The sequence below is a fragment of the Eucalyptus grandis genome, chromosome 11, assembly GCF_016545825.1.
Source record: "Eucalyptus grandis isolate ANBG69807.140 chromosome 11, ASM1654582v1, whole genome shotgun sequence".
NCBI lineage: Eukaryota > Viridiplantae > Streptophyta > Magnoliopsida > Myrtales > Myrtaceae > Eucalyptus > Eucalyptus grandis.
The window spans coordinates 25,840,461-25,862,857 of NC_052622.1; the positions used below are offsets into that span (position 1 = coordinate 25,840,461).

The 22,397-nt window shown below is 40.3% G+C and overlaps 3 protein-coding genes across 4 annotated transcripts; 1 reads left to right on the forward strand and 2 right to left on the reverse strand.

Moving 5' to 3' along the window:
• Window positions 1-1,403: 1,403 nt before the first annotated feature.
• LOC104425559 (fra a 1-associated protein) lies at window positions 1,404-3,279 on the reverse strand. The gene is made up of 2 exons (XM_010038281.3): window positions 3,074-3,279; window positions 1,404-1,966 (listed from the first exon to the last, which is right to left on the reverse strand). Exons 1-2 carry the CDS (start codon window positions 3,262-3,264, stop codon window positions 1,597-1,599), a joined length of 561 nt encoding a protein of 186 aa, XP_010036583.2. The 5' UTR covers window positions 3,265-3,279; the 3' UTR covers window positions 1,404-1,596.
• Window positions 3,280-13,496: 10,217 nt separating this feature from the next.
• Window positions 13,497-17,403, forward strand: LOC104425560. Of its 2 annotated transcripts, none has more exons than XM_039305484.1 (5): window positions 13,497-14,167; window positions 14,878-15,033; window positions 15,161-15,847; window positions 15,999-16,785; window positions 16,836-17,403. In XM_039305484.1, the coding sequence occupies exons 1-5, from the start codon at window positions 13,778-13,780 to the stop codon at window positions 17,117-17,119; spliced, it is 2,304 nt and encodes a 767-aa protein (XP_039161418.1). In that variant the 5' UTR covers window positions 13,497-13,777; the 3' UTR covers window positions 17,120-17,403. The 2 variants fall into 2 exon arrangements, with proteins under 2 accessions (XP_039161418.1, XP_039161417.1); XM_039305483.1 differs by having other exon boundaries at window positions 15,999-16,674; window positions 16,806-17,403.
• Window positions 17,404-18,934: 1,531 nt separating this feature from the next.
• On the reverse strand, window positions 18,935-19,249 carry LOC104427543. The gene has a single exon (XM_039305225.1). It carries the CDS (start codon window positions 19,247-19,249, stop codon window positions 18,935-18,937), a length of 315 nt encoding a protein of 104 aa, XP_039161159.1.
• Between the last annotated feature and the right edge of the window lie 3,148 nt (window positions 19,250-22,397).

A 22,397-nucleotide genomic window follows, 5' to 3' on the forward strand; every position in this document is an offset into this window, starting at 1 on the left:
ATTCCCGACCCTATTTTCCGAGTGGGTTGCTCCGGTTTCCGGGTATACCTGGTCTGGTTGCACATTCTTAGTCACAGTGATGCCAGTTGCTCAAAAGATGCCTTTAGCGACGAGGTGATTTACAACAATTACTTGTCCATCCTTGAAGAGCCTCTTTGCAGCATGCGAACACCTTTGCTAATCATGCCGTTGTGTCTTTCATGTTGCGAATGCATGCGTGCGTGCAGATCCCAAATAGTAACACAACCCTATGAGAACAATCACCAAGAGTGAAAAAGAAGGTGATCAGTGAGAGGAAACTAATCTAGTTATGTCAGTTCAGTTTGGGAGGGAGACTAACGCAAGGCAATTACAAAACTGAGCTCGAAACAGTGCCTAAGATATTCCCTAATTTGAAATCCTAGAAATAAGCATTGGATCAGCTGTAGAGCGGATTTGCTGACATTCTTATATAAATGGGTCAACTCTTGCGTGCACTGTAAATACGAGAACGCGCGACATTATCCATCGACACCATTGGAAAAGACCAATGAGAAATTATTACACTTATTACATACAAACTTTCAGGATACAGAGGCAAGCCCCATTGTCCATCGACACCGTTGGAGAAGGCTGATGAGAAATTATTACATACGAACTTTCGGGATATAGAGGCCCGTCTTGGCCGAGGGACACTTAATGAAGCTGGTCATTGCCGTGTGCGGTAACATCTTTACGTCAAACACATAGGATGTGTTCTAGGATCAACATAAGGTGTAGCAAGATTTGATACATCCGAAATTCAACGAGAAAAGAGATCCAAACATTGAGTAATCATCAACCATGATAACAAAAGTGTCGAGTCTGATCGGCATGTCGGGAAAAGAAAAAAGGTTCTCTTCGAAGCACTGGCGTTGAATAACCAGAAGAAAACTTCCATACTCAAGGCCTTTCCTGCCGAATTCAGAGAAATTGGGGAAAGTAACGCAGTGTCTGCCAGTTAAGGAATTGCTCGGTATGCCGGTCAGTAAAGAGATTCAATAGAAAACCCCAGCTGACCGAGTTGAAAGCCTTAATATTAGCCTACATAACACACCTGTCATTCTTTGCAAGAATGAAATCTCATCTACATAGACGAAATCAGGGGAAGAACTCTTCAACCTGTGTGTTGACATCCTGAACATGGATACATTACGTCCTAGATTTCTCACATTGAGACGGTGACCATCAGACTCACAAGGAGAAAAAGAGCCTTTGCAGCATCCAATTCTTGCACAATCTCAACATCAAGAAACTACCTTTACTGCTTCTTTACATCTTTCCTACTATGATCTCACAACATTCTTTTACTTTTATCTTTTCATCTGCTGCTAGATGATATATATCACTCGCCGCATAATTGAATAAAACTTCATCCTCGATCATTTCCCAGGAGATAAACAGCTTTATTGGCCCAAAATGTTCACAAACAGCTTCCCCAACATCAGATGTATTTTTTCGACCACCAAAAAAAAAAAGATGTATTTCTAGATGCTATCATCATTCTTGCCTACTTAAAAGTAAATGGAAAATCTTGCAAAAACGCAATATAGCATCTTGATGACCAACAGGCTTGGTCTAAACGTCCTTAGCTATTCCAGAAAAGTCAAGTCCAGAGTCTGGCTCATTTGCTCCAGGCGATTTTCCTCTGGGAGAAGGCTCTTCAATCGGTACCCCCCGCCTCAAAGATGACCAAGACGAATCTCCATCGTGCAAGGAAGGGCCATCAAACATCCCAAACAACCCTTTCTTCATCTCTTCAGCCGCCTCAAAGAAACGGTCTAAGTTACCAAAGAAATTCCGACCGATTGCATCGATGTCGCTATGCAGTCCTGGTAAGTCGAACACTCCATGGTCTGAAGATCCAGCGGGGAAAGACCCTCTAAGGACCTGTTCCGTCACATCATCTTCTGTATATTCTTTGTTAGATTGCACCACTTCGACAGGCCTGACAAACAGAAAGGATCCATACCCAGATCTTAGATTCCAAACAAAGAGTGACAAAGCACATTACTGGGTAACATAAAATTGCTCATACAAGAGAAATGCCTCACTGTCCAGCAGATATACTAATCAACACTAAATGCTTGCTGTTGACCATCATAATGCATCTAGGAATCCTAATTCACAACCTTATCAACATTTGAGAAAGACGCTAAGAGTTGATTTTCCAAGAGCCACCCAAAAGTTTCCTAGTAACTTTGCTGCATTAATAAATTGAGCAACTGGGTGAGTATGATATGGGTGCTCCAAAAACATAATCCATCACTCTTAAATTTTATGTAAATCGTACCTTTACGTGATGTTCAATAAGAGTACAAGAACAGAAAGAATACATCTCCAACTCCTACCAATTTCTCATTATTTGGGACTTATGCACAAGTCAGCTAAGACATCAGGTCGCACAACATACCCAAGACAGAACCAAGAACATCTCCTCAACAGGATACCTAGATAACTGGAGACGAAAAAAAAATTAAGACCAGGCTTTGCTTAAACTTTTACCGAAACAGATTACAGGCCCATCCTCGTCTCAATTCGTCTTTTCTCTTCTCTTTCTTCTTTTCGGTCCATTAAAATGTCCATAAAATATTGGCACACTAGTAAAGAAACCATAAATCCCTAGGATGGTATCTCCCTGGACGACATGATCGGTAGACAAACATGAGATGAACCGCCCGCAGACAACATAAGCCCGTCGCGACCCAAATACAAAACCAAACGAAAGAAGAACAATCTAATCACGACGATCAAATACGGCAGCAAGCACATTCCTTTGCGTTCATCAAGGTTGAAAGAACCTTCCACATTTGCGAAGACCAATGCCACGATTCATTCAGCGCTCAGGAACAGGAAACGAAACAGACGGCAAAGGCATCGAACGTACTGCCGATGATGAACAATCAAACCTCGGCCGGAACAATCACAACTATCGATAAAAATTACGAACAGCGCAATCAAACCCCAGGACAAAACACCCGAAAAAAGCGACGACAAGAACGTGCGAAAACCGGAGGGACGTATACAGAGGCAAGGAAGGATGAGAAGAAGGAACCTTCCGACGCAATCGCGGAGGATTTCCTCGGTCCGCTCGCACTTGCGGATGAATTTGCCGGGCTCGACCTCCTCCGTCCGGCAGCGGGACTTCACGACCTTCCGGGTCGAGCACCGGTCGCCGGTCCCCGCGCTCCCGCCGGAGGCTGGCGGATCGCCGCCGTCGCCGTCGTCCCTCCACACCCAACCCATGCTTCCACCTCTCTCTCTCTCTCTCTCTTTCTGAATTGCTTCTGGCGCAATCCAGAACTTCTACGGAAGCGAGACGATGGGCCCGACGAAGGACGGCCCGGACCATCCCGGCCTGGCCCAAATCAGCACCGCCGATGGAAACTCTCGACCCACCGTTTTCCATAATTTCCCTTTTTTCTCGGATTCCATTGCGAGTCCCGAAATTACGAAATGGACCTTCCTGGCTGAAATTACGCGAAACTCCATCAGGCGTTGGCGGTTTTACGGATCTACCCCTGAACATTTTTGGGAAAGTTGGTGTCGTGTGAGAACTCTTTCGCAGGAGAGGAATGAAGAAAAGTGGCTAATTAATATAAAAAGTGCAGTAACATGACTTGAGATTTTGTCGGTCGATCGACAACTTATGATTTTTGGGAAAGTTGGTGTCATGTATGAACTCTTTGGACCACACTTGGGTATCTTATAAAAATTTAAAGTAGCTTGAATGGTAAAGAGAGGTAGCTCGAGAGGAAAGAAACGGGAAATTGTCAAGATTGACTTACTTGTTGGTGAAGTGGAGGTCGCTCTAGTGCCGGTGATTTTTCCAAGCTGTTTTGGATTTTCCAATGCCTCAATAATGCTGGTCAGAATAGATGACAATGGCATCTCCTTGATTGAAGTATTATCGAAGGAGCTTTCATTTTCTCGGAACGTTAGTACCAAAAGTCAAAGTATTCCCCCATCCTTAACCGAGGAATTAATTGGAGGGCCTACATTAATCCTTGATTGGGTAATTGATAAATAAGACCATCACCTCTGTTCATGGAGAGTATCTTATACGTCACCCTTGTTTACGTCAAAGGAGAGAGATGCTGGGAATCGGGAATCTTTCTCTTTGCATTTCTATTTTGGTCAACTGAAAATTTAAGCTTTAAATCAGATCCCAAAAAAAAAAAAAAAAAAATCTGGACCGCCATTGGTAGAATTCACGCTAGGAAAACCGAGTGAGCTTCCACTTGAAATATTTGATCATTTTTCGATGTTTAAACTATTTGGAAATATTTATTCCCACCCATTGTTTTTATTATCCGTTGTATAAGTAACATTTAGAATAATAGTACATAGAAAAACAAAATGTAAAGGCTAAGAGTGCACGTGTACTTAAGATGCATTAAACAAAGTCAATGATCTACATCATGGCCAACAGGTCAATAGAATTTATGAATACCAATATGAAAATATCAGGGAGTACCTTCTAAAAGAAAAGAGATATCATTTTTATCTCGTTATTTTATAGCTAAAATATTTTAGAGAGTTTATAAGAAACCTTCAAACTATAATATCATCAGCAACTCCGCATCATATAGATTTTAAATATTTGCATACGATGACATTTGTCTTAATAAGAGTTTCAATCAGATTGAGTAAACTTGTAAATAAAGGTACTGCAATTAATACTTGGTTTTAATTTGACTTTCCCAAGATTTGATGAAAGAAATTAAACTTTTGCTGATTAATGATATGAGAACTAATTTTGTAACTAAAGCAAAGTATATTGAACAAAATTGAACATATCTGAAGCCAAGAGGATCAAAAGTGTAACGTTCTTAGGAACTAGGCACCACATGCCGATTCACTGGTGTTGACTTGGTATATTCCGTCTACAGTTTGACCAAAAATTGAATTTTGTCATGAAATTGTTGTTGGAGATAAATGAAAGGACTAAATTATAACAAGATATAGTACATGGATCAAAAATACATTCAAGTAATAACACAAGGAAAATCTTTATAATTTTCCCAAATGAGGTTGTGTTTGATCATCTGAATTTCTAATTAAGATAAGACCGGATATGATCAGATATGAAATTTATGGATTTTGCTATATCCTATTTATTATCTAGTGAATTGTATTAATAAAACTAGATATTCTCACATCATATCATGTTTATTATTTGGTATGAACCCATATTAATGTAAATGAACCTAAAAATCGCACAAATGGGGATGGTAAGAATCTATCACAATATTCTTGCCTTCTTCATTTTGATTTGTTTAGTTATTTTTATTTTCCCTCTCTTTTTTATTTTCTTTTCTTTTTTCTATTTCTTTTTCCCCATCCATCATTCTCAAATAAAATTTTATTAGATAGTAAACTATATTAATATCCCTAAAATATGTGAATTATATTATAAAATAGATAGAATTTTGAATATATATATATATATATGTATATATAGGAATAAACAAATATGAAATTGTTGTAATTTTTTATTTTTTTAGAATTAAAATATCATTTTAATTTTTTGATTTAAGGAGTTTGTTATTCGAGAAAAATCACTTTTCATTTTATCTACTTTTATTCCACCTCCCTTATGGAATAATTTTATTTGGGTTATAATTCTCTTCTATACTACTTTAGCATGTCTTGGATAGAACCAAGTATAAAGCATGATAATTTTTATTATATTCAGATTTTTTTTATGATTACCAAACATAACCAAAGAGAATTTAGCAAAATATTATGCATTCTAATGTTGCTAGAAAAATATTCATCCCAAATTACCGATAGCTATGAGATAATGGTTTTATTTTATTTTTTAGAATTTTTTGGGTCAAAAGAAATTTCTATTCATTACCAAAATGATATATGATAAGCAATCACAAAAAGTCACAATAATAAGGCAAACCCATTTAACTCCAAAATATATCAAAAACTAGAAATCAAGGCATATCATCATAGCATGGTAGGTAGAGATGATTACAGCCTTGTTCTTCAATGACAAATTTATGAATGCGTCGAAGCAAAAGGACCAGTAGCAATCACCGAGTCACACATCATCATTAATGATAAGCATATGTCAAGATCTTCATTTGTAGTTATGGCTTTGTCTTTCGGCATGCGCCCAAGTTCAATGTCTTCAACACCATCATCATACAAAAACAATATACCATGTTGAAAAGGCTCAAATTTGACACTTGTGAGAACTAGCCTTGTAGCCAATGCAAAGAGCCAATGCAAAGAGCCAAAGTTTTTAATTAAAACGCATTGAACGAGTACAAATTTGACTATGAACACCAATAAAACTGGAGATGTGATACTTATTCATTAAAACTCCAAAATTTAGAATTAGATTGGAGAAAAATCTCCCAGATATAAGATTGGGAGAGTAAAGCTCGCAAATCTAAAACTAAACGGGGAGAATAATGAAAGAACTAAAACGAAGGGCCCCTAGGAGGGGAGGGAGAGATCTACATCAAGTCCCTCCGCTCCATAAGTGGAAGGGACGAAGAAAAGTTCAAAGAGGGAGAAAGAGGGTTGGGAAAGGAAAGGTCTCCGAGGGCCATGGTTTAAAAGTGGAGTTATTTATGTTCCTGACATTAAAATTCAGGCCTTTTCATCCATATCTTGATTCTTTTATTATTTTATTTTATTGAACTTATAAGAAGATAAAGGAGTTAGTAATTGGATAAATTTAATGCAAACATGCTAGCCACTGTTGTAGAAGACAAATTGCTGTCATGCCATATTAAGAAAAGGACCGTATTATCCCTTGCTTTTAGATTAGGCTTTGTCATCGGTTGGGCCATGTGCCATCAGTCAACCACATGGTACGAGGCAATTGAGCAATGGTTTTCTCAAATTCCCATCAAATGAATGCTTAAGATTCACATGATTACTGACATCCTGTGACCAATTTCATACCGGTTTCGCCAATTCTTTTTTCTGTTTTTTTGTCTATATTGAAGTTTGTATCTGTGTCTATGTTTCATCAATCCGACCAGCCCCTTAATTATTATATCCACCAATTCAAGTCCCCGTCCGATCCCCACACGTCCGTGTCATGAGGGCCCGTACATTTGCTACCATAAATCTGACTATGATCTTCTACCATCTTAAACATTTTTCGAATGCAATTTATCATTCTATCGATTGCAGAAGGATATGGACAAGAGGATAAATCCATCTGCCTCATTTCCCAAAGGCATGTGGGTCATGAAGTAGGTTCTTGGCTTGTCATTTTTTGTCTGTAGCTTTCAATTAAATAGAAACATCAAAACTGTTTAATCTCAAACCAGTTTCGATAAGTGCAAGTATGTGAACTTGCTTGGGACAACAATTAACATCTCCAAAATCGGATAATGTGTACTCCAATTAAAAGGTTGGGGGCAATTTTTACTCTCATTAGGAGGAAATTAGGTTTTTTTTTTTTTTGGGTAAGGAATATGCACATTTGACAGGGTGATTAACAAACGAGTTGATTACCATAAGATTTTGGGATCCAAAAATTATTAACGTGTCGGGAGTACACTTGATTATGGACTTGACAACTCACAATGCATAGTGCCAAATGGGGCTAAAGGCTAAATAGGCCGTGGATATGACAAACACATTGTAGTTATGAAACTCAACTCAACTGAAGCTCCTCCATCTCACGGTAGGCATCTAGCCTCATTCGGGTTTTTCACAACTCATAGACTCTATCATCATGAATAGATTAAAAGAGCCAATTTGATAATTAATATAGATTTGGATCAAAGTTTAGAGATTACAAAGAATATTTTTAAAAAAATTTAGAGATGGGCTTTGTCTTTCATTTGAATTTCTTTAATCCACATATTCGTAAAGTAATTTGTCTTTTTCTTGGGAGCGGGTGGTGTCAACTATTGACAAGAAGGGAGGACAATTTGTCAGGTTCGAAAAAAACAAAATTGTATTTTTCTCTTCAATAATGTAAATGCCCTTATTTGGTTTTCCACCTAGAATCACGAGCAGATCCGCACCAAAGTGCAGCTACAACTGTCGCCTACACGATATAAAATCTAAAGGGATAATTCCAATTTTTGTCCAATTAATTATATTAATTGCGCCACCAACACCTGTAATTTTCGTCTATCAATCAACATAATTGTTCGGTGAACGGAGATCGGAAAGTCCGGTCAAATTGATGATATGAACTACATTAGGACTAAAGTCATGGGACTTAATTGTACAAATTAGAAGTTACAAAACTAGATTGCACAATCCACATGAGAATAAGATCAAAAATAAAATTATCCCTAAGGAAAACTTAAATAACATGTAACTACTTACCAAGAAAATTCAACAATTCACTCTTGTGCACAGCAATTATGCTTTTCCCCCGTCGTATATACTAGACAGATTTTCTTATGACTATTGAAAGGGCGTGTGTGAAAAGAAAAATTAGATGTGCGGTGGAGAGAAAAAATACTTAAAAATTTGAGTCAATTTGGAATAAATAAATCTGATTGATTGTAAATTTGCAAAGATAAGGAGCGGGTTCAAATCCAATTTTGAAATTCGGAATGTTCATAAAATAATTTTTGGGACAACTTGGTGCATTATGAGATTTACTTTGTCAGCATATATTTAAGATGTTAGTTTGAAATTATCTTGACCTTTAAAGTTGTGAATTTGTTAATTTATCATGACATATTATCATGGTTACTAAACCTAGTGGTGGAGCCTTCACATAGGTTGACCAGTGGTGATTGAAATGTTGCATCAATGATTATCCGTGAAAATTGACCATAAAGCCATATTGGAATTTTATACAAAAGTTTAGAACTAAGTTGGTAAAATAAAAAATTTTACAACTGAATTTACATACGTACAATAGGAATAAGACTAATTAGGTAATTTTTCTTGAGTCGTTTGGTCATTTGCCCTAATACCAACAAGAATATATGGAAAGATTCTTTCCCACGAGCTATATCAAAATTTAAAAACAAAAAGACAAGGCTCAGAATTCACGTGCAGATCGAAAGAGACATCAACCAAAGGCAACATTCTAGCATCATGGGGCAACAAATCAACAGAAAAAAGCCAACCTTTTGTATCTTCTCCCTTCCAATTTTTTTTTTTTTAACTTCACATCCATTGTGAATAATCCTCATTATCCAAGCATAATTGCGTTTGACCGTGTATGTTCGTTCTAACGGTCGCAACGGGTTAAATGGAGGGGACAGACATCGCGTGTATATAAAGACCCTAGAATCAATTTTGAAATTGCAAGTTTGATTCCAAGATCAATTTCAGAGTAAATAGGGTATGTTTCGAATTCCAAAAAACTGAAAATCGATCTTGATAGGTAGGTTTCAAGTTTCTAGTGGAATTGAAACCTCCCTTAAAACCACTCACTCCTTAATTGGTCATGCCATATTAACGAATTATTATTTATTTTGGATCAGGGTTTGTGACTTTTTGTGCATGTACGATTAGACCACATGGTACGAGGCAATCGAGCAATACTTTTTGCAAAATTCCCATCGAATGAATGCTTAAGATTCACACAATTAATAGTATTTATGATTAATTGCATACGCATGTCTCCAAATATTTTTGCATGTATATTATGCTAACAACTGTTTATACATCATCAATCCGACGAACCCCTTTATCACATCGACTGATTCAAGTTCCGGTGCGATCTATGTTGGTTGTTTGTTTGTAAAACAAATCAAATGTGTTTTTTCCTTGTCTCACATAGGAAAGTTGAGAAGAGATGAGTCACTTTATAAGTATGAACTCCTTCTAGTTTGTTCAAAAAAAGAAAAAAAAGAATGGATTGTGTGCACCACGTGCAATGTGTGATTATTAGGCACACTTAACACTTAGCACACTTGCAACTTAATTAGCACTAACTTGTTTTTTTTTTTTGGGTATGATTATCTCAGTAACCTTTGTTAGTAGAAATGTTGTATTTGTTCATTCGGTATTTTTGGAAATTATAAATTCATAATATTATTAAAAAATTATTTTTTTATTATTCCGAATTTTATGTCTTTTCAAAGATAACCTTTGAAGATATACCTGTTCAACTTGCAACTTAACTTAAAGGAATATCTTTTTCATTTTGCAATCTTCTTGAAGGGTTACCTATGTTCATTGAGACCGAGATAAATATGTCCATTTTGGCACGAATGCTAATACAGTCTTTTTGAGTCTTCTTTTGAAAATTACAGCTATCAATTCAATTGTTTTCTAAAGATACTCTAAAGAAATATTAGAATTACTTTTTAGTATTCTCAATCGAGACTTCATTATACCTTAAAGGAAATTTATCGATGACTATTAACAACTTTGTATGATAAATAATTCCTTAAAGAAAGTTATCATCCCTCAAAATCCGATTCCATTCTATTTAATTCGAAATTATATTTTACGACACCCACGTGTCATGAGACCTCATGCAATTGCTAGTAGAAATGTGACTATGATCTTCTACCATCTTAGACAAATTTTTAAATGTGATTTCCATTCTATCGATTGCCAAAGGACATGGACAAGCGGTTAAAGCCATCTGCTTCAGTTCCTAAAGTTTCGTGGGTCGTGTTCCCATTGCAATGAAGTAGACCCTTTTCTTGTCATTTCGTTTGTATCTTTCAATTGAATAAAAAAATCGAAGCTGTTCATCTCAGACCAGTTTCGATAAGTTGTGACACCTAATTATTATATTATTTTATAGTACAAGTCCTTGATGACCTCCCGTCCAGCAGTGACATCTCCTTTCCGGAAAAATTAAAAAGAAAGAGAAACATATGATTACATGAACTTGCTTGGGACAACATTGGTATCTCCGAAACCGGATAATGTATACTCCAATTAAAAGGTTAGGGGCAATTTGTACTCCCATAAGGAGGAAATTAGGTTTGGGAGATGCACATTTTATAGGATAATTAAGATAAAAGTTTACTACTATGAGATTTTAGGATCCAAAAGTTATTACTATATCATGAATACACCTGATTACGATTCTTATGAGCACATGGCCCACTGGTACCAAATGAGGCTATGGACCAATTTGGTGGGGCTAGAGCGACCACATATAGCTATAGAACTTGACTCAGCCAAAGCTCGATGTAAGGGTCTAGCCTAATCTAAATTCGCCTAATCATTGGTCGAACGGTTTCAATTTGCGGGCTCTATTATCATGAATAGATTAAAAGAGCCAAGTCGATATTTTATATAAATCTAAATCAAAGTTTAGAGACTACAATAATATCATAAAAAGTTTAGAGATCAGCGTTTTTCTATCCATGTATTCGGGAAAGTAATATTTCTTTTATCTTAGTGGCCATTGACAAAAGGGGAGGACTGTTTGTCAAGTTCCAAAGAAACAAAATGTATTTTCTCTTCAATAATGCAAATGTACATGTAATGACACATTTGGTTTGGTTTTCCATCTAGAAGCACGAGAAGATCCGCTCCAAAGTACGGCTACAACTGTCGCCCACACGCTATAAAAGTAAGGGGATAATTCCATTTTTGTCCTATAACTTAGATGAATTATGCAATCGAGACCTATAATTTTGGTCTGTAATTCAATATAGTTGTTCGGCTACTAGACCAAAAAGTCCGGTCAAATTGATGATATAGGGTACATTGAACATTCGATTAAAGTTATGTGACTTGATGTACATTTTAAAAGTTACATAACCTGATTTCACAATTCACTTAAGTTATGATATCAAAAATTGAAATTATCCCTAAGAAAGATTTACAAAACAAGCAACTAATTTCCAAGAAAATTCAACAATTTCACTTATGCACACAGCAACGGTGCTTTCTCCTCGTCATATATATCAAACATATTTTTCTTATGAGAATTATAAGGGCAAACGTGAAAAAAAAAAAAGAAAGCTGTGGATTAAGCTTCAAATTCAACCAGCCACGAAAAGATTTAGTTGTATTTTTCCCTCAATTGCCGCTTTTCTTGTCGAAATGTCTTAGCCCCTCTAAAATCTTATCCATTGAAAACTCGATGATTTAAGATTTTGGCTATCAATTAATTGAACTCACTGAATTTGGGCTCGGAAATCTAACGTGGCTCTCATGTAAAATATTGCATGAATTATTCAATTAGTTTGAAACCTATTATACATATATCGATTCGATTTTTAACTTTTTAGTTTTGCCAATATGGTGCCAAATCTTTGCACGAATTCCTATGTGGTCCTTTCGACTAATTTGTTGGAAAATTGTTGATGTAATGGCTATGTGCGAGTTCGGTAAAAATTGATCGGAATGATTATATCAAAATTTTGCATTGAAATTTGTACCTAAATTGGCTAAACTGAAAAATTCATGAGTAATTAAGTAATTTTCCTTGAGATACATGGGCATTTGTCATGGTATGATTTTCGATACCAAGAATATATGAAAAGATTCTTTCCGAGGAACTACATTCATTATTATCCATTGCACTAGTGACATCTACAATAAGAGTGAAAATTCCAAACAGAAAGACAAGGCTCCGGATGCACGTGCGGTCGAAAGTGACGTTTACCAAAGTCAACAATCTAGCGGCATGGGATAACAAATCCACAGAAAAAACCCAACCTTCAGTATCTCCTCGCTTCCAAATTTGTAAACTTCATATCCATTGTAAGTAAATAATCCTTATTATCCAACAAAAGGAAAGCATAATCTTGTTGCCCGTGTGTATCCATTCAATTTAATGCTTGAATGGATTAGATGGAGGGGAGGAATACCATATATCTATATCTATATATATAGTATATGGCTCTACTATATATGCAAAATAAATCATAAGTAGATTTTTTTTTTTGGGGGTAACACATTGGGATGATTAATTTCTTGGAAAATAAATAATCCGGAAAATATTTTTCTTAAAAAATTTATTCAGAGTAATTAGTCAATGAAAAATGTGTTCATAATCGACGGTACTTGGATAATCAAAAGAGGACGGTAACCCGTATTTGGTCAAATCCCGTTAGATCCGTTTTGGTTTTTCTTGGGGGGAGAAAAAGTCATTAAAGAGCATCTCTATTGAGTTATCCGAATCTCACCGTAAATGCCCCGATTCCCAGAATCGCAAGCACAAGATATTCTCCTGCCTTTTCGGGTCAAACCCGAAACCCGCGTTCCGGGTTTACCCACCGTATTTTCCGGCGATCTTCCCTTTCGTTTCCAATTTTATTTTTATTTTTATTTTTTTCCGCTGCGGAACAAAATACGGTTCCGAGCCGAGCGTCGACGCCCGTTGACCTCAAATTACGGTGCCGTTACGGAACGGAAACGACGACGACCGAAACAAGTCAGCAGTCAACGGCCCTCGCCGCTACGCCGTTACTTCCTCCCCTCCCCGTGCCACGTTCCGTTGCGGAACCGGCGCGTTTTTTAACGGAGCGGCGGGGTTTAAGCCGGGTTAACTTAACCGCGCCCTCCGGTCAAACCATCGCCTTCGCCTTCAACCTCACTGTCTCTCTCTCTCGAGCGCACAGTAGAGCGAGAGTGGTCGCAGCTGGTCGTTCGTCTGTTCTCCATTCAACTTTCTCTCTCTCTCTCTCTCTACGGAAAACCAACGGCATATTCTCTTTCTCTCTCTACCCGCGACAATTTACATCGGGGGACGTGGATTCCTCGTAACCCACCTTGGATTCCGGCAGAGATCGTCTCGAAGATCGCGAGCGCCGCACGCCCGGTCCTGCCCCGCTCCGAGGTCGTCGTCGTCGTGGTGTGAGATTTTGTCCTGAGTGAGGCGGAGCCAATGGGGGTGAAGATGATGAGGTGGCGGCCGTGGCCGCCCCCGGCGTCGAGGAAGTACGAGGCGAGGCTGGTGGTGAGGAGGCTGGAGGGGTGCGATCCGCCCCTGCCGGAGGAGGAGGAGGGGGGAGGGGCGAGGCTGGCGGTGGAGATCCGGTGGAAGGGGCCGAGGGCGGCCGCGCTGACGATGAGGCGGGTGGCCGTGAGGAGGAACTTCACGAGGGAGGCGCGCGTGGGGGAGGGCGGCGTCGTCGAGTGGGGCGGCGGCGGCGGAGGCGGCGGCGGAGGCGCGGGGGAGGAGGCGGAGGAGGAGGAGTTCGCGGCGGTGTGCAGCCTCTCGGCGCACAGGGACCGCGCGTTCCATCCCTGGGAAGTCGCTTTCACTGTCTTCAACGTGAGCCGCCTTCTTTTTCCGATCACTTTTTACTGAATTTTTTTCTGGGTTACTCCCTTTTCCGCTCCTTCAGCAAATGCTGGTGCTTTTCTTGATCGAGCCTTCGATGCTTTCGGAGATACATGTCTTTGCATCTCTTCACCGGATGCCGAAATCGGTCGTCCGACGATTCCGGTGGCCGATTGAATCGATTTCGTAGTTACTAAGGTTGCCGGAAAGTCAAAAAGTTATCTCCTTTCTCGAAAGTCAAAAGATTTCTGACAGCCGGAAAGTCTGAAAGTGGTCGCTGATGATCTTTCTTGCTTGAGATTGGAAAGTGAAGGTAGTCAAGATGATGATGGATCATAAAATTGGTGAACTTTTTTATCGGTGTAAATAATTAAATTACAGCTTAAATTGGCTGATATGGTCCTTTTCCATGGAAATGGCAGTTTTTTCCTTTCGAGTGTTTGCTACCGTGTGGCGTTATTCAGCTTGTTTCTCTCTCTTTGACTAAAATTTCTTTTTATTAGAATTTCATAAATGAGGTTGACCGGGCAAAGTTAATGTGGGGGGAAGATTTTGAATAAACTGTTTTGTCCAATTTGAATATTGGGTGTGACTTCTGAATTGGCTTGTGGCAATGCCTCGACTCTTTTTGCATTTTCGTCTTGTGATATTCATAGTAAATTTGAGAAATTCAGTTGTGTCGGAACTTAACTGTCGTGCAGGTAATTGATCAGCCCACGAAGAACAAAGATCGGGTCGTTGGAGCAGCATCGTTGAACCTCGCCGAATTTGCTTGTGCGTCTGGGCAGAAAGAATTCGAGCTGAGTGTCCCTCTGGTTACTCCTGATGGCGCTACGAATTCGTCCTTATTGCTTTGTGTGAGTGCTGCTGCATATTCTCTGCCTGCCTCCAGTTTTATGCTATGGATAGACTTCTTCTTTCTGTAGAATTATCAGTCCTTCTTTGAGTTATTTGTGTGATGTCTAGAGCTTATGCTCCATGCAGATTGTTCTCAGGTTAGTAGAACTGCGGACTACCCAGGAAACAACTGGCATGGTGCAGACACGAATTGCACCTGTTGCATCTCCACCACAGTCGGCTGAAGCTGTGTCAGCGGGAAAAGATGAGCTTTCTGCTCTTAAAGCTGGTTTGAAAAAAGTGAAGATCTTCACTGAGTATGTTTCCACCAGAAGAACAAAGAAGGCTTGTCACAGGGAAGATGGCAGCGACGGAAGATTTTCTGGCCAGAGCGAGGATGGCGATTATAACTATACAGCCGACTCCAATTCCTTTAATGATACAGAGGAAGGAGAGTCGGATGTGAGTAAGGGAGAGTCCAGTTTTAGAAATTCATTCAGCTATGGCACACTGGCATATGCAAACTGTGCGGGAGGCTCATTTTACTCAAGTATGAGGATAAGTGCTGATGCTGAGGATTGGATTTACTATAGCAACCGCAAATCAGATGTCGGTTCCTCGCACATGGACAATTTCACTGCATTGGCTTTTGAGCAATCACAGTCACATAGTTCAAGGCGTGGTATTCTGTCTTGGAGGAAACGGAAACTGAGTTTCAGGTCTCCTAAAGCAAAGGGTGAGCCATTGCTAAAGAAGGCTTATGCTGAAGAAGGTGGAGATGACATTGATTTTGCCCGTCGTCAGCTTAGCTCAGATGAATCTCTCTCCTTTGGGGTATGAACTTGCTTTCTATTTGCGTTTCTTTGCTTGTGGATCACATTCTTTTTTCATGCCAGTAGTCCTCGTCAACTAGTGTCTGTTCAGTGAGTTTCCTTGCTACAAATCTATTCACTGATGTAGTAACTAACTTGAACTCTTTTCTCAGTGGAGTAAAACAGATGAAGACTCATCTGGACATCGTTCTTCAGTTTCTGAATTTGGAGATGACAATTTTGCTGTTGGCACTTGGGAGCAAAAAGAAATCATAAGCCGTGATGGACATATGAAGCTCAAGACCCAGGTTTTCTTTGCTTCTATTGACCAGCGAAGTGAGCGTGCAGCAGGGGAAAGTGCATGTACTGCTCTTGTTGCCGTGATAGCTGATTGGTTTCAAAACAATCGTGACTTGATGCCCATCAAATCCCAGCTTGATAGCCTGATCAGAGATGGATCGCTAGAATGGAGAAACTTGTGCAAGAATGAAATGTATCGGGAACGATTTCCGGACAAGCACTTTGATCTTGAAACGGTTCTTCAAGCCAAGATACGCCCTCTTTCTGTGGATCCTGGGAAGTCATTCATTGGGTTTTTCCGTCCAGAATGTATGAAAGAGGGAAAGTTCCATGTTTTTGATGATGCGATGTCCTTTGACGATATCTGGGAACAGATCAGCAGCACAGGATCGCAAGCATGCAATGATGAAACTCAGTTGTACATTGTCAGTTGGAATGACCATTTTTTTGTCCTCAAGGTAGAGCCAGAAGCCTACTACATAATTGATACCCTGGGAGAGAGACTCTATGAGGGTTGCACTCAGGCCTTTATCTTAAAATTCGACCACAGCACTACAATTCTCAAATTGCCGCCACCTGTCCAAACATCTGGCGATAACACAGCTGATCAGCAAAACTCGCTTCCTGTGCAACAAAAAACGCTGAGCCTGAAAAAATCAAGCCCCAGGAGAATTTGGAAGTGACTGAAGTAGTAAAACTCGATCATGGAGAGCCAACTGAAAGTCATGAGATGGAAGAGGTCCTATGCCAGGGGAAGGAGTCGTGTAAGGAGTATATTAAGAACTTCTTGGCTGCAATTCCTATAAGAGAACTGCAAGACGATTTGAGGAAAGGTCTGTTCGCGTCAACACCTCTTCATCACCGGTTACAGATTGAATTGCACTACACAAAGCTCTTACCATCGCTGGCCATAACTCCAGCAGATCAAATTGTCGAAACAGCACAAACTCTCGCTGCCACCAGCAGCAGCACAGATAGCCTAATGGAGACATGACTCTGTAGTGTGTGGTAAACCTTAATCCTAGCTATTATTGACTTGATTCTGTTGATATGCTTTGTGTCATAATGTGAAGCGGGTTTGACAATGTGAAAATTTTAGTTTTGAGAGCAAAAAGAGCTTGCTCATGTTTTGGACTTGTACAGAGAGATCCTTTGATCTGCGTCTGTGTTGAACTCAAATTTTAGATTGTCTGAAAGAGGTCTCGTGTGAGGATCCGAACTTCTACATAATTCTGACTCAGTCCTATTTCCTGGCAACTTTCATGAAATTTTTCTTAATTGTTTTGTCCCTTTTCCTTCCCTGGGTCGCAGTGATTCTATTTTCATAAACTTTTAAAAGCTTTTTTGTGGGATTCTGAACTACATCATGCATCTCTCTCACCAATTGCAGCATTGAGGTTTATGTGAGGAGAACTTCGACCCGGATACACACCCAATAAAAATAAGATCAGAGTGTTTCCGGGGCGCTTTAGCGAATATGTTAAGAGCAATTCAAGGCACTGATTGCACGTATGTTTAAAAAAGTTAGTTTCTCTGGAAGTTGAAAGTTCCTTTATTCATTAGTTCAGCACGGGCCTGGGAACATATGATAGCAGGAAAAAGAGGAATCTTTCTTGAAATCTTTTCATTTGAATGAGATCTAGTCAGCGTGTTGAAAGGAGTGACTGACTAGGAGTTATGGTGTCCCCAGGCTTACTCTATTAGATGGTCCCCAGGAGCACAAAGTCATGAGTTTGTGCCCATGGTGGTTTCACATGGCTGTAATGCATGACCAGCGAACGACATTTCATGTGTACTGTGGACCCGAACTTGAAAAGCTTTGTAGCATAAAGAGAGGGCATGATATAGGCAGGAGGATGGACATTGCTGGCTTCTGATTTCGAATTTCTCAACTAGAAGTCCTTTTGCACTGGTTTCTTGCAGTTAACCCGGCCCTTTCGACTCTCGAAAGCTCGGTATCAGTCTGACCCGGGTTCACTCCTTCCATCTGGTATAGCCTTATTAGATCCCTTCACAGAAACTGCTCTTTAATCAAGCAGAAACCCTTCGATGGAAGCTGCAAAGGGTTTTTGATCAATGGCCAGGATATAGGACCCTGCGATTCGTCTGATGATAAACCACAGCAAGTGACGAGTTCGCACAGCTCTAGCTTATGATAGGGGTGGCTCCTCATTCCCTTGTCTCGTTAGGGGAAAATTGTCAAAAAAGTCCTAAACCTATGGCACTTTTGCTAATTCAGTCCTAAACCTTTTAACTTTGCCAATTGAGTCCTAAACTTTTTCACTTCTTGCCGATTCAGTCCATCCGGTCAATTTTTGGCCAGAAAATGCTGACGTAGACGCTGACGGTGCCACGTAGACTACCTCTTGGCCGACATGGACAATTTTTAATAATATTTTAATATTTTTTGATTTATTTTTAATATTTATTTTTATTATTTTTCTGTTTTTTCCTTTTCTTTTTTGTTTTTCTTGGCCTTTTCCGGTGGCTGCCACCGGCCACGCCTAGACTGGCCTCGCCCACCACAAGTGAGGCCCCGCCAGGCGAGGGGAGCCCTTGCCCAAGCGTGGCCCGATAAGGGTCGCTTAGGCGAGGTCGACCCTCCCCTAGGCCAGGGCGGCCTCATCGGGCGTCGGCCGGGCGACGCCGAGGCTCGCCCTCGCCCAAGCGTTGGCCTCGCCTAGACTAGATCTGGCGAGGCCGGCCCTCGTTCGTGGCCGCGCGGGCGTGGGCCATCGGCCACAGGCTAACGCTCGGCCGTGGGCGCCAGGGAGCTGCCCTCGCCGATGTGGATCTCGCTCGCCTTCACCTAGACGTTGAGGAACTCCTTGGCCTTCACCCCGCGGAGCTTGCGGATCCGGTGGGGTTCGACATAGACCGACACGACAGTGTCGTAAGAGACAACCACGTTGTCGGCCACCTTCTGCTCCGCCTTCTTGCGGTGCTTGAGCCACACCAGCCCCACGCCCTTGTCATAGCCGTACTCCTCGATCTCCTGGGATGCCGTGACGAGGCCGTTGGGGAGGCCGATCTCCGCCAGCAGGAGGTTTAGCTTCTTGCGGCAAATCTCGTCGCCATGGTAGACCTTGGCCTTGGTCTTCATCTCATCCGTGACGAGAGCCATCCTTGAGGAAGAAGAAAATGGAGATGACGGAGATGGCGGAGGTGGAAAAGGAGGTCGAGATGAGGTGGGGGGAAAGGGCTCCCCTCGTCAGGGCTCCTCCTCACTGGCTAGGCCTCACCTGGAGGCGAGGCCAGCCCGGCTAGTTGTGGCGGTGGCCGGCCACCGGAAAAGACCAAGAAAAAGCCAAAACGAAAATAAAAAATGGAAAAAAAAAAAAAAAATTCAAAAAAATATATTAAAAATTGTCCACGCGGCGTTGGCTATGAAGCATGGACACGTTGCCGAGCCTTCCGAGTCCCGTTCAACACATGTCGACGTGTCCGACATGCTCGGACACGTCGACACGCGGTTGAAACGTGTGTCGAGAAATCGACATGTGGTCAACTTTTCTCGACATGTGTGTCCAAGAGAGATTGTTGAAGAAGACGATGGTGGGTAGAGAGGTGAGGTCGAGGAAGAGGCCGAGGAAGCGGAGGTGAGGCCGCGACGGCGAGAGGAAGAGCATAAACGGAGGCGACGCTACGATGGAGAGAGGAGAGAAGGGGAAGAAACCGAGGGATGGGGGCGATTGATGGGGCGCAGGTGATGGGGGCGCAGGGAGCAGGTGGTGGCGTAGGGGGAAAGGGAGAGAGAGAGAGAGAGAGAGGAGAGAAGGGGAAGAGACCGAGGGGGCTGGGGGTGATTGATGGTGGGCGCTGGGAGCAAGTGGGCATAGGGGGAAGGGGAGGGGGAGAGAGAAATGGGGGCAGATCTGCAGAAATCGAAGGGGAGGATTTTGGGGGTGGTGGCGTGGGAAAAGAGAGGGAGAGAGAAACGAGGAGAGAGGATTTGAGGAAAATAATTTTTGTTAAAATAAAAATATATTTTTAAATATGCACACGTATTAATTATGAATATGCTTTTTAAATTTTTTTATGAATAGATTTATTAATATCATTAGTGTAAATTTATTGTAAATTCTTATTTATTTATTTGTGAATTTGAATCAAATTAATTAAAAATAAAAATATTTATTTAATATATAACGTGTTGGAATTCTCTACTTTTTAGAAATGACGTATCGTGTGTCGTGTCGTGTCGCGTGTCGCGTGTCGTGTGTCCGTGCTACATAGAGCGTCGATAATCCTACATGGCACCGCTGACGTCCACGTTAGCATTTTCCGGCCAAAATTGGCCCGATGGACTGAATCGGCAAAAAGTTAAAAGGTTTAGGATTCAATTGGCAAAGTTAAAAGATTTATAACTAAATTGGTAAAAATGCAATAGATTTAGGATTTTTGGATAATTTTCTCCCTCGTTAGGCCAATGCGTGCCGTCATTCAGGCTGTGGACAATTAGAATTAAAATGATGATTTCGCGTAGTGACATTCATAAAACATGATTAATAAGTGTTTGGGGCATCTGCTAAACAGAGCTTTTTGCATTTTAATTTATCTAATCAAATCGCAACACCAGATCACACATTCAAGTCGATTGAACCAACAAGTAATTAGAGATATGTTAAGATACATACGAATTGATTGCAAAATGATTGTTTCTTTCATTTGATGATTATTTAATCAATAAGACCTTTTTTTGATGTGTTTGATTTTAATGTTAAAATGTTTCTTTTGTGATTTCTAATAAGATGAATCATGAAAGTATATTTCGTAGATCACTTCAAATAGTTCTAGCGCAAAAATAATCATTCAAAAGTTTCAGAATTAAATTTTACTTTGTCCGATAGTTTTGAAACTTTTACCATCCTTTTACCCGATTTTAGAAGATTGTCAATAGAAAAACATTAAAATCTACTTCAAATAGTCAATTAAAAGGAAGTTAATAGAAGAGGCATGTTATAGGGGGAACAGTTATAAGAATCAATCGTTAAACAAGATTAACTATTGTCAATCTTAAACGGCTTAGGTTGATTTGAGTAGAATCACAATTAGGAGGTAGTTGATGTTCCAGACACTGGCAAGAGAGTCTGAACCACAATAGTTGCAATCACCTCTAGCTGTGGCCATTAATAACTGATCAATGGATTAGTCCAGTTAGGAAATGGACCTAAGAGAACTTGCCCAGGTCTGACCATAATTGAAAAGTTACAAATTTCTTTGTAGAATAACAGGGCAGGCATACGTATACAGGGTGGACGTGCTTATGATTAGCTTTATTTAAACAGTTTATTCATTATCAATCTCAAACGGCTTGGAAGAAAATCTTATATCTCAAGAGGGTGTTCCGAAATGCCTTCTATTGGAGGATTGGGGATGGCCGCTCAACTTCACTTTGGTTTGATAACCGGCACCCTTGGAGTCTTCTAAACTTAATCTTTTCGGATTCACTTATCTATAGCTTCGGGCTTTCTAGGCAGGCAACAGTGGCAGATCTTTTTTCTGATGCTAAGTAGCCTCTCAAGACGGTACTGGAGTCGTGGGAGCACCCCCTCCCAAGCCTTTCTTAGGTCTCGGAATGCTTTTATTGGAGTGAGAATTCGTCGGGCCAGTTCACGGTTGCAACGGCTTGGGAGACCATTAGGCGGAAGAGGACTCCAGTCCTTTGTCATATGTTAGTCTAGAACAATGCAATCACGCCACGATATCAAGTAAACCTTTGGCTTATAACCAAGCGCAGACTTCCCACCCAAGCCCTTCTCTTGTCTTATGGTAGAATTGAGAGTGGATTCTGCGCTTTTTGCAATGATATGCCTGATTCTATTGACCATCTATTTTTTAGTTGTCGTGTCACGGCTGGTGTTGCTTTCTTTTGGGCGGCCAGATAATCTGCCCTAGCATAACAAGTCTTGGGAGGAGAATCTTCGTTGGGCCACCACTTTGCTATTGGGCAAAGATTTCTATAAATGCTTTGCCCGCTTTTCCTTTGGTGCTCTATGTCATATTATTTGGAACAACAGGAACAACATTCTTTTTAGAGAACAGCCACTTGCCATTCCGGCTATGAAAAACCATATTTTAAAAGTGGTTAGAAGCATTTCCCTAAAGCACTTTTCAGTTATAATTTACCAAATAGTCTTACATTTCTTAAAAGCTCTTTGGGCTAAAAGCCTTTGTATTTGGCAAAGGCTTTTCCCAAATGTTGAACCAAACGGGCTAGAGATAAGGCTATCACATTAGGAACGTTGGCGATAATTTCAATAATAGAAAGT

Coding starts and splice junctions, on each gene's coding strand:
- LOC104425559 (XM_010038281.3), bottom strand. CDS start 3,264: ATGGGTTGGGTGTGGAGGGACGACGGCGACGGCGGCGATCCGCCAGCC. Junction 1,967..3,073: donor CTCCGCGATTGCGTCGGAAG/GTTCCTTCTTCT, acceptor TCTGTTTGTCAG/GCCTGTCGAAGTGGTGCAAT.
- LOC104427543 (XM_039305225.1), bottom strand. CDS start 19,249: ATGGCTCTCGTCACGGATGAGATGAAGACCAAGGCCAAGGTCTACCAT.
- LOC104425560 (XM_039305484.1), top strand. CDS start 13,778: ATGGGGGTGAAGATGATGAGGTGGCGGCCGTGGCCGCCCCCGGCGTCG. Junction 14,168..14,877: donor TCGCTTTCACTGTCTTCAAC/GTGAGCCGCCTT, acceptor ACTGTCGTGCAG/GTAATTGATCAGCCCACGAA. Junction 15,848..15,998: donor ATGAATCTCTCTCCTTTGGG/GTATGAACTTGC, acceptor CTCTTTTCTCAG/TGGAGTAAAACAGATGAAGA.